This window comes from Symphalangus syndactylus, chromosome 1 (assembly GCF_028878055.3).
Source record: "Symphalangus syndactylus isolate Jambi chromosome 1, NHGRI_mSymSyn1-v2.1_pri, whole genome shotgun sequence".
Classification (NCBI taxonomy): Eukaryota; Metazoa; Chordata; class Mammalia; order Primates; family Hylobatidae; genus Symphalangus; species Symphalangus syndactylus.
The window spans coordinates 112,337,945-112,348,934 of record NC_072423.2 but is presented as its reverse complement, the minus strand read 5'-3'; the positions used below and the strand labels follow the sequence as shown (position 1 = coordinate 112,348,934).

General features: G+C 59.7%; 1 protein-coding gene across 29 annotated transcripts; it reads right to left on the bottom strand.

Annotated features, from left to right (window-relative positions):
- Window positions 1–203: 203 nt before the first annotated feature.
- On the bottom strand, window positions 204–10,290 carry SLC26A6 (solute carrier family 26 member 6). 29 transcript variants are annotated; one of them, XM_055277896.2, is made up of 21 exons: window positions 10,153–10,289; window positions 8,278–8,436; window positions 8,052–8,191; window positions 7,775–7,885; window positions 7,046–7,197; window positions 6,684–6,848; window positions 6,453–6,605; window positions 6,028–6,110; window positions 5,797–5,944; window positions 5,411–5,524; window positions 5,242–5,319; window positions 4,868–4,963; window positions 4,678–4,784; window positions 4,451–4,520; window positions 3,435–3,527; window positions 3,247–3,354; window positions 2,763–2,855; window positions 1,380–1,559; window positions 1,135–1,189; window positions 724–860; window positions 204–505 (listed from the first exon to the last, which is right to left on the bottom strand). In XM_055277896.2, the coding sequence occupies exons 1-21, from the start codon at window positions 10,173–10,175 to the stop codon at window positions 491–493; spliced, it is 2,280 nt and encodes a 759-aa protein (XP_055133871.2). In that variant the 5' UTR covers window positions 10,176–10,289; the 3' UTR covers window positions 204–490. The 29 variants fall into 29 exon arrangements, with proteins under 29 accessions (XP_055133871.2, XP_055133880.2, XP_063465989.1 ...); XM_055277905.2 differs by having other exon boundaries at window positions 1,380–1,556; XM_063609919.1 differs by having other exon boundaries at window positions 1,380–1,556; window positions 5,468–5,524; window positions 10,153–10,285.
- Window positions 10,291–10,990: the final 700 nt, after the last annotated feature.

The window sequence follows — 10,990 nt, the reverse complement described above, 5'->3', positions numbered from 1 at the left end:
AGATAGGGAGAGAGGGCTATGCATGGCTGGGGAGAGACCTTAACAGGGGATGCCTCCACAGCTCCCCTGCCCTGTACCCTGACCACCCAAGTCTTTCCTACACCTTCTGCCCCATCTCACCTTCAGGGCACAGGAAGGGTCAGCAGCCACGACCGTGGACCACCCACCACCAGGGCCCCACCAAGCCACAGCAGAGCCTGGAGTTGAGCAGACAAATCTTTATTCCTGAGGCTAAAATATGTACCAGTTCCCTCCCCATACCCCGCCACTGCCAGCCTGACTGCAGGCCCTGTCCCAGACCTGGAGCACTGAACTTGGAGTCCCAGACCTGGAGCACTGAACTTGGAGTCCCAGGACCTCCTTCCCTGAGTTGTGTGTGTGTACATGGAGGGGACTCTTGGGTAGCACCTGGAGGCAGCCTAGGGGTGAGGGGCTTCTCAAGGGTGCCCTGCACCTCCAGAGGTGCAGTCTTGGGCAGGATGCAGCATGTTCAGAGTCTGGTGACCTGAGCGGGCAGAGGAGGGGAGGCTCCAGTCAGTTTCCAAAGGACACAGACCAACCCCCGCCCCTAGGAACAGCTTTATCCAAAGACAGCGGGGAAAGCACTGGGCCCACTGGGGACAGAGCCATGGCCACCAGGAAAGACTCCCTGGAGCTGGGGCCAGGGTGGGGACAAGCAATAGATTAACAAAAAAGAGCTCGGCAGGCCAGAGGTCGGCTCACCGAAACAGGGCTGTCGGGGACAGGCCTCGGGTGTTGGAGGGCAAAGGTGACAGCATCGTGGACAGAGGCAAAGAGATGCTTCTTGGTGATGGATGCATCGAAGAAGTGCCCAGCCTCAAGCTGGCTGACCACAGGGCCTGTGGGCAAGAAGTAGGCCTCCCGACTCTCAGAACCTCCAGGAACTCAACTCCCAGGAGCCAACAGAATGCCCTGACCTCATCACCCCTGACCTCCACCCCTGAGGCTACAGCTGAATCCACATCACTTGTAACCCTGGACTCCTGTCTCCCAGGACACCTCTGACCTCCAGTTCCAGAGAAAGACTTTTTCCTTGTGCTACTTGGAAAACCCCTTGGCCAAAAGTATCCTACCCTCTTCCCAGGTCCCTCCTGCTGTTCCCACCCTACTCACTGTGGCAGGCTGCCATGTACACCTCCACCTCGATCTCCCGGAAGTCATGGAAAATCTGTAGCGGAAAAGGGGGCCAGCCTCAGAGGGAGGCTCAGGGACTTAGAGGGGCGCTCGGGCAGGCTTGGGGAGGGAGTTTAGAGGAGGAGCTTTGAGGGTTTGGGGAGTCAGAGGCTAGGAGTGCTCTCAGGGCAAATTACAGGGTCAGTGTGGAAGCTCGAGGGGCCTTGGCCTGCCCCCATCCTTACATTCTTCAGGCTCTTGAGGCACACAGTGTCCACAAAGGAGAGGGCACCCAGGTCCAGGATGAGGCTGTGGAAGTCTGGCTGAGGCAGGCCCAGGGCCTTCAGTATGGACCCATCTGGGGCCTTGGAGTCTTCTTGACCATTGGCTGTTGCATCTTCCATCTTATCTCCTGGGCTCATCTGCTGGGGATCCAGACATGCTGCCAGGGCCACCCATGAGAGGGTGATGGCAGGACTGGCCACACACAGACATGCGGGAACATGCAAGGTCAGATGGGGAGCATGCATGCGACACATAAGGACACAAACATGGGGGAGTCACATAGGTGTGCAAAGACAGGAATGACAGATGTGTGGGGACACGCAGGAGGGCACACCCAGACGTGCATATACTGCTCTGCTACCCTCTGGGCCGAGGCTGCACAGGGACACGAGAAGGGACGGTGCTGGGAGACCCTGTCCCATTCTCATCAGCCAGGGCCGAGTGGGGAGGGGGCCCAGGAACAGGCCAGAATAGACACAGGCATCCACATGAAACACACGCAGACACCTTGGCACCCTGCCCTGTCTGAGTCTCTAAGTTTGGCATCCTCTTTGACCCCTAAATTTTTTTTTTTAGAGACGGGGTCTCGCTTCATTGCCCAGGCTGAATGCAGTGGTTATTCACAGGCACCATTAGAGCACACTGCAGCCCCGAGCTCCTGGGCTCAAATGATTTTCTCGCCTTGGCCTCCCGAAGGGCTGGGACTATAGGCACGCACCACGCCTGCCTTTGACCCCTTGATTTTCTCCCATACACCCAATCCCTTTCCTCTACCCATGAGCAGACTCTGGGGGGAGTCTTGTGGCATCTACAATTCAAGGTCTTCGCCGGCCGGGCGTGGTGGCTCAAGCCTGTAATCCCAGCACTTTGGGAGGCCGAGGCGGGCGGATCACGAGGTCAGGAGATCGAGACCATCCTGGCTAACACAGTGAAACTCCATCTCTACTAAAAATACAAAAAATTAGCCGGGCGTGGTGGCGGGCGCCTGTAGTCCCAGCTACTCGGGAGGCTGAGGCAGGAGAATGGCGTGAACCCGGGAGGTGGAGCTTGCAGTGAGCCGAGATTGCGCCACTGCACTCCAGCCTGGGGGACAGAGCGAGACTCCGTCTCAAAAAAAAAAAAAAATTCAAGGTCTTCATCCAGGCCTGAGAATCTAAGCCTAGATTCTGTGGCATATCATGACTCTCCCTGAAGAATATCTGATCCAGCCTCCACTCCTCCTGCCATCGGCACAACACCCTCGAGCCCACAGCTGCTGGGTCCATGGCATTCCTCATGAGACGTGTGGATCCTGCATCTCTGCAGCTCATAGCTGTCACCTCCTTTCCCACCTCTAGTCTCACCATCATCTTGCAGTCCTCAACGTTGTTGCTCCTCATGTCTTCAAGGCTGCTGTTGACATTAATGGAAACTGAGGCGCCCTTGGAGGAGGCAGCCTACACCAGGGAAGACAGGGAATGGGAAACAGCTATCCCGGCTGCCATGACAGCCGTGTCACATAGGCCTGGTGATGCCCCCTGGTGCTGGGCAGGTAGGTGGGCCAGGACCAGAAGCTGTGGGACCTGCAGCAGCCAGGCTGAAGCTCCTGGAACAGCCGTGAAAGGGAAGAGGACTGTGATGGTTCTGTCACTGGTTCAGATGATGGGAGAGAAAATGCTGCCTAGAGCCCAGACCTGCTAGGGTAGTGAGGCAGGGTCCCTGGGAGCATGAGGGAGAAAGGAGAAGGGATGAGGAGTGAGGACGAGGGAGGAGTCCAGGGCCAGGAGAAAGGCTGGGGCAGGGAGCAGGGGGCAGGAGACAGGGGTCACCCGACAAAAGGGGCCCTGCCTGTTTCTGAAGCTTCTCCTCTTTCTGCAGTTGCTTCAGCTTCAGCTGCTCCCGCTTCTTGAGCAGTTTCTTCTTCTGGGAGATGAGGAAGTCGACATCCACACCGCACTGGAGGCAAACATCAGAGAAGGGTTGGTGAGCTCTCTGGGAGCTGGGGCCTGACACCCATCCTGGGGACTCCGTCTCACCCTCTGCTTCAGCGCATCACTGTAGAACTCAGCATTGGCAAAGTACACGGTGGCCGAGGAGCGGAAGACCTTCACCCCCAGGACTTCCTTGGCCTGGGGATGAGGCAGAACTGGTGGTGGCTGAATCTCCTCTCTCCTGGCTGCATCCTGTTCTCCTGCCTTTCCTTCCCTAGTGTGCCCAGTGCCTGCCACCGCCCAGCCCTCTGCTCCCCAGGCTGCAGTCCAGGCCCTCCCAGGGGCTTAGGCCACAAGCCCGGCGGTGTCATCTCCATCCCCCCACAGTGCCTCTCCCTCCCCACCTCTCCTGCTACCACCCAGGCAGGCTTCACAGGCTCTTAATCTTTCTCTTGGGTTTCCAACCCCTGCCTTGTGATCTGTTTTCTGCACCCAGAGGTCCTCCTAGGCTGTCATACCAATCAGACCTTCCCCGCTCCCACCCCATTCAGGTCACAGCCCGGGTCTCTGCTGGGCTCCAGGCATGCATGGAAAGGGCTGGGCTGCCCCCTCATCCTCTCCCATGTCTCAGACCCCTTAGTTCCTCCCTGCACTGCCTAATTGCACTGTGCCCATGTTGCAGGGAACAGCCTTGTTTTATTCCAGAGCCTCCCACCTATGTTCCTAGCACTTGGCCCAAGACCTCTCAGGAGATAAATGGATGACTGAGGACTTAGTAACCCCACTGATCAGATCAGGAAATGCCTCCCTTCCATCCTGGCACCCCAGGGAGCTGCCACTCCGGCTCTCTGACCCACGGCTGCTCTGCAGGTGGAGCTTGTGCTGTTGACTCCACGACAGACCCCTCCCCAGCCCCAGACCCATCTCTGTCCACTCTCCCTCTGTCCCTTCATACCTCTAGAGGGGGTCGTAGACCTAAACTCCTTCCTTGAAATCCCAAAGACCAAAGCCAAAGTATCCTCAGCCCCCAGTGCCCTGGCCAAGTGTGGAACGAATCCACAAAGGCTCATTCTTCCTCTGTCTCCCCATCCACGCCATCTCGTTCAGCCCCTGCCACTCACCTCTGAGTACTCTGCCACATCTCTGTAAATATCCGTGTCTGGCACCTGCCCCAGGACAGAGTAGTGGGGCCTGTGGAGAGAGGGAATACACAAAGAGGGGGCAGAAAAAGGGGATAACAGAGGGGTCCAAAGGAGCCTGAAGTCCCCAGAGATGTGGGGAAAGCTGTGGGGAGCCCTGTGGCACTCCCTCACTAGCTGGAATGAGGGGACCAACATGGTGGACTCACATCTGTGTCCGGACCACCACGAGCACCAGGGAGAAGATGACTGCAACCACCAAGCCAAGGTCCAGGTTCAGCAGGATGGTGGCCATGAAGGTCACCAGCCAGATAAGCTGAGAACAGAGGGCAGCGGTTGGAGGGTGGCGAGGAGCCATGGGGCTGCCCAGTCCCTGCCCTGGGCTCCCAGGGCACTCACCAGATCCGCCTGATTGGCCTTCCAGAGGGAGCGCACATCGCTGAGCTGCCGCAGCATGCCCTTCAGGTTCACAATGATGATGGCTGCCAGGACGGCCTGGGGTGGGGACAGTGCCACCAGGGGCCGTTGAGGGCACCCGATGCTGACAACCCTCCCCATCGAGGAAAGGCCAGACTAAGCCCAAGCACTCAGGCAGAACCGCAGACACAAACCCCCACCCAGCCCCTGACCCTTGTCTCCAAATCTCACCTTGAAGATCTCAGCCTTGAAAAACAGAACCTAACCTTGTGTCCCCACCCCTCACCTGAACCTAGACTGGCTGATTTGAGCCCTGGCCTGGCCAAGACCTGAAGCCTGGCTGGGTGGGGGCTCACCTTGGGCAGGTCATGGAAGAGTTCCCCAAGTTTGACAATGATGAGGAGGATGAAAAGGGAAGAGATGGCTCCAGCAACCTGTTCAGGGAGGGGGTGAGCAGGGGCGAGACCCCCTTCCCCAGGCAAAGCAGTGTGCATGCCCACACCCATGCCCACACCCAAAGCCCACCTGCGAGTTACCCCCGGTGCTCTCCTGTACCAGGCTCCGAGACATAGAGCAACTCACGGGAAAGCACTGGAAGATGCCTCCGATGAGGTTACTGAGGCCCAGGGCCACCAGCTCCTGACGGGGGGCAGTGTGGGTGTGAGGAGACTTCCTAGAAGTGGCTGGTCACTGTTCCACTGTATCTAGGCCTGTGCATCCCCAATCTCCATCCCCACCAAGTGGCCCCCAGAGACTGGATGCTGTCCCACATGTCCTGCTCCCCCACCCTCAGTCCCCCACGTGGCCTCAGCACATCTGCTGTCGCCCCGTGTCCCACCTGTTCCTCCCCCACCCGTTGCTGGTGCCTCCATACACTTGGATGCCTCCTACACATCCCGCATCACCCAGACCTGGTTGCTGTCCACCCGGTAGCCGTGCCTCAGGGCGAAGATCTTCCCCAGCGAGATGGCAATGGCGAACCCAACCACAGCAATGGTGAAGGCGCTGCCCACGAGCTTTGAGAACAGCTGGGTGTTGGGGGCCGCTGGGGGCACCAGCCTGTGAGAGGCATCCGTGAGGCCAAAGCAAGGTCTTGGCCTGGCTGCCCAACCCTCCCTGACCTGATGGAGGCCAGAGCTCACCCTGCAGGGATGTTGCCCACGACATCTACGTCAAATCTGTGCTTCAGACCCATGCCATAGGAGATGCCTGTGGCCCCGATGAGCTGTGGGAGAGGACAGAGTCAGGGAGGCAGGTGCTGGCATCATGGTCAGGGGGACACGTAAACCACTGTGGGGTGAGGAGGGAGACACTGGGCAAAACCTTCTTCAGGGGTGGGAAAAAGTCATGTAGGGTGAGAGACGGGCAACACCATTTTGGCTATGGGGAGTTGCTGTCAGGGGCAGGAAGAAACCAACATAGGGGCTTTCTGCTGTGCCCCCCACAATACCCAAGAACCCTCCCAGCCCCCCTCCAGCTGACCCTCAAATACAGGAGGCTGCCCACGTGGCAGGGACCCAGGCTGACCTGCCCTTCTCCCCTGCCCTCCACTCCCTGGCCCTCGAACCGTGAGCAGCTCCCCGGGTATCGGCATGGGCAGCTGCTGCTGCAGCTTGTCATTCAATAGCTTCACCACCACGAGCACCACCCCAGCCACAGCTGCAGTGACCACGGTGCCAACCTTGCTCTGGGGCAGCTTCCAGCAGACCTCCAGCACTGTCTGAGGAGAGGCTGGGTCACAGCCAGCGCTCAAGGCCATGGGGCACACCTACCCCTCCCTCCCCCCAGCCTCACTCACATAGATGAGGGACAGTGGCCCAGAGTGGCTGCTCAGATGGAGGCCAAACACATACTTGAGCTGTGAGACGAAGACCTGCACAGCTGCAGCTGTAGTATAGCCTCGGACAAGAGGCTCTGACAGGTAGGTGACCACGAAGCCGAAATGGATCAGGCCCAGCCCCACCTGTGGGGCGGCCAGGGGCAGTCAGGAGAGGCAGGGGTCCTGGGGTAGCTGATGAGGAGCGCAGGGCAAGTGGGATGGGAGGGGGATGAGTGGACGGCAAGAGGAGGACGACGATGGTCAGACACTCAGGGGAATACAGACGGGGCAGTGGCGGGAGCAGAAGTGGTGGGGGGCACATACTCCTGACTGTTCCACACCTGGAAGAGGCCGACCAAGACACTGAGTGTGGAGGCCACCTGTACCCGGGCAGCGTCTCTGGCTGTCTCATTGATCATGGAGTCGTTCAAGGCCTGCGGGGCCAGGGATTCTGTCACACTGCCCACCATCACAGACATGACAGCAAAGGTCCCTGTAAGGACGGCACGGGGCAGGTGTGAAGGGGAGAGGACACTGCCCTGCCCTGGAGCCCTGGTCTTAAGAGAGAGGCCAGGAGACTTCCAGTTCTGGACAAATGTACTCAGATTATGGCTGCATGAACAGGGACAGTGCTGGCGGTTCAGGTTTGGCCAGGCCAGGAGTGAACCCTGAGCTCACGGGCCCTTAAGCGTGGCTAGAAATGCTGGCCCTGCCTCATCTACCTTGTCCCACCTGTGTCTACTGGTCCAGGGACACTGAGGCTCTCTGTGGAGTAGGGAAGGGGTCAGGGCTTGCCTCAGGCTGCTCAGGCCTCTGCCAAGTTCCAGGTCCCTTGGGCTGCCTCGCCCACTCGCATCTTCCTGGAGCCAGGGCTTTGAGGTACCCTGCCTCTCTGGTCCTACAGTCAGGGGTCTAGTCCTGCCTGGGGATGACTCGTGGGCTAGCCCAGGGATGCAGCACCAATGCTGCCCTCTTCCCCAGCCGCTCCTGCCCTGCTCAGTGCCCCCTCACCCTGCCCTCCATGATGGATGTGGGCATCCTCCTGGAAGGCTAGGCCTGCCTCCACTTACCCACGGAGATGTGCCGGGAAGTGCCAAACAGGAAGTAGATGAAGACGGGGTAGAAGGAGCTATAGAGGCCAAACACAGGGGGCAATCCAGCCAGGAGGGCATAGGCCAAGCCTAGGAGTAGAATGATAGCAGTGCGGGCCTGGAGAGCAGATCTTGAAACGATAAGGGAATCCCAGCCCTGGGTCAGGTGCCATAGTTCCAAGGTAGAGGTCACGGCCCCCGTTTTGGGCATCACAGACCACAGGGTTTCCAGGCCGACGCACTGAAGGTGGCTCACCCTGTGGAAGCTGCATGATGGCCACACTCAGGCCGGATAACAGGTCACCCAGGAGCCAGTCACGCACAGGATACCGGGGTAACCAGACCAAAACCGGAAGGTGTTGGAGCAGAAGGGCACGGGCCCGAGCATGGGAGCACCTGGGGACATGATATGAGGGGTAGGTGTCAGGAACAGGGGCTACCTGGGCCCTGCCAGCGCCCCCAGGCCCCAATCTTGGCCTTACTGCAACCAGGTCCGCCACTGGCGGGTCCTAGGTGCTGAGCCCCAGCGCCCCAGCTCCTCCAAATGCTCCTGGTTCAGCAGCGGCCGTTCCATGTGGTAGTCTCGCCTCCGCAGCTCCATTGCTTGTGTTGCAGACAGCAGTGCCTGCGTGTCCCTTGGTCTGGGGTGGCAAGACCAGAGAGATACAGTGAGGGCATCCCTGGCCCAACCTCCCCTACACCTCCACCTAGGACCAGAGAGTTACCTACTTGATTTTTCCGGGCCCTAAGATCAAGGTACAGTATTCCAGCCCCCAGCTGGCATCTGTGGGCCACATGCCCAAACTCAGACAGGGGCAGTGCCTGAACTTTGGCTGGTGAGAAAGCCTCTTTCTAGGACAAAGTCCCCCAAGTAGGGACTGCAGGATGAGCTCTATCTATACCTCCAGCCGAGATGTGGCTGCCCAGTGCTGAGTGTTCTACCACTTCAGGTCCCAGGCTGCTCCCTCCCTCACCCAATCCCTCTCCCCTAGCCAATCCCTGTCCAGTCCCCAGGTCCTCCTCCAGCTACCCTGGGAGCCCACTGCTGGCTGACAGCACACTCAGGGAAGGGGCCCAGCAAACCAGGGGTCCAGCTCCTCAAGCAACTCCTTTCCCAAGCCTCAGGCCTCAGATGAGACCCTCCCCTCTAAGGTAAGGAAAGTGTTGGGGCCAAGCTTGCCCCTGGGCCTCCAGCTCCAGGGTCCAGGTTGTAGACGGCTCAGGCCTGGTCTGGGGAAGCCAAGGATTGGCTCTCACCTGAGAAGGAGCTTGCTCTTGGAGTGGCAATCTCTCACCTAGAGGGAGAGGCTCCCGCCTGGAAAGGGAAGTACCCACTTGAAGTGGGGGAAAGAGCTCACCTGGGAATAGAAGCTTTCAAGGGGAATCTCACCTAGAGGGATCTCTGACCTACCAGGGAATCTTTACCAGCCAGGCAAGTTCTGACATAGGGGGAATCTTCCCTCTGCCCAGAGGCACCTACTTGAAGTCAGAGAAAGATCTCACATGAGAAGAGACCTAGAGGGAGAGGGTTCTCACCTGGGGTATATTCTCCCGTAGGGGAAGCTCTGACCTGGGGAGAGGCTCCTACGTGGAATGGGGAAAAGCTGTCACCTGGGAATACATCTCACAGAGGGATCTTACCTGGGGGAAAACTCTAGCCTGTTGGGGAAGCTTTCACCAGTCAGGAAAGTTCTGATCTAGGAAAAGCCCTGACCTGGGGAGAGGATCCCATTTGAGGGACAGGAACTCACCTGGGAAAGGCCTCTAACCTGGCTGTACTGTTGGAGGAGTGTGGAGTGGGTGCAAGGAAGATCCTCAGAGACTCTTGGGACCGCTATTTCAAGGAGATCTTAGAGCCCCCTCTCCTTTCCTACGTGAGTCACTCAGGTCTTCTTAAAGGGCTCCCTCCCCCCACAACGTGGGACCCGCGTCTGGAGGGCGGAGCCTTGATCCTTGCCCCTCCCTGTAGGAGGGCAACTGGGGCTAGAAAGGCCGGAGGGCTCACTCCGGGGTCAGTGGAGCTGGGTGGACTCAGGACCCAGCCGAAAGCAGCTAGTCCACGGGCCGCCGCCAGGGACTCCCGGCCCCCACGCACCCCCGCCGGCACATCTCCTGGCCGGGCTCCTCCGCACGCAGCTGTCTCCCTGTGGCCCGGGATGGCCCTCAGGCGTCACACCAGCGGCTTTCCGCACAGCCCAAAGGACTGGGGTCGCGCCGGCTCCCGCCCCCACTCCTTGCTGCAGAGGGGCAGCCGCCTGCAGAAAATCGGCAGAGGTAAACCGAGGCGTCGCAAGCTGGGAATGCCTGCTCCAAAGAGGCGCTCGCGCGGGGCCACCGGGGCTGTGCGCTGAACTCACCCCGACGCATCCGCCAGCCCCATGGCTCGCAAGTTGTCCGGCGCGGGCTGCTCCTGCTGCTCGGACTAGAGGCCGCTACGCTCCGGAAGGCGGCGCCGCCGCGACCGGGTGAGGCCAGCGTCGCGCTCCCGGGGGCTAATCCCGGGGCAGGACGGGGAGGTTTGGGCCAATCAGCGCGCTGGGGCGGGGCCTAAGTGGCGCGCGCCGGGCGGGGAGAGCCTGGAGAAGGAGGATTTAACCGCTTCCTCCCCGACAACGTTGCCTGTGAGGCCTCTCGCTGCTCGCCCGGCCCTCTGCCCGGAGCTGGGTGGGACTGCAGAACTGGAACTAAGCACCCGCGCTGGGCTGGCCGTAGTCGCGCCCCCAGGCCCTGAGTAGGTTGGAGCTGATCCCAGGTCCTGGCTCGGCGGAAGGTACTCACAGGGTGGGAAAGGGAAACCACTGGCCGGTGACCCCAGCCTTAACTTGTAGGGGATCCAGGTCTGTGGGGCCTCTCATGCCTCCAGCTGAGAGCGCCACCCGCAGGCTTTCTGAGACTATGCATGTCTTTGAGACCGGGAGCCGACGGTCCCCAAGTCCTCCCCTTTAACTCTGGCCACCCAGGCCAGAAATGGTTGGAGGATCCCCTCCGCTGCACTAAGCACAGCCCGGACATAGCTCCCAGAAGGTTACTGCGCGGGCCGCCGAGGAGAGTGGTGGGGGTCAGTGCTGTTGGGTGGGCAAGGCATGAACTGCAAGAGCAGTTCCTCAGGTTGGTTTCATCCCAGGTAAGGGCAAAAAATGCGGGTCAGGGCTGCAGACCCTGAAGAATTAGGAAGTTCTGTTGCCGTTGCCTTGA

Excerpts from the sequence above, each read along its gene's own strand:
- SLC26A6 (XM_063609866.1), bottom strand. The coding sequence starts at position 10,175 with ATGGGGCTGGCGGATGCGTCGGG. Across the intron at positions 7,198-7,774 it reads TTCCCGGCACATCTCCGTGG|GGACCTTTGCTGTCATGTCT; the intron begins GTAAGTGGAGGC and ends CCGTCCTTACAG. Across the intron at positions 4,785-4,867 it reads AGGCCAATCAGGCGGATCTG|CTTATCTGGCTGGTGACCTT; the intron begins GTGAGTGCCCTG and ends CTCTGTTCTCAG.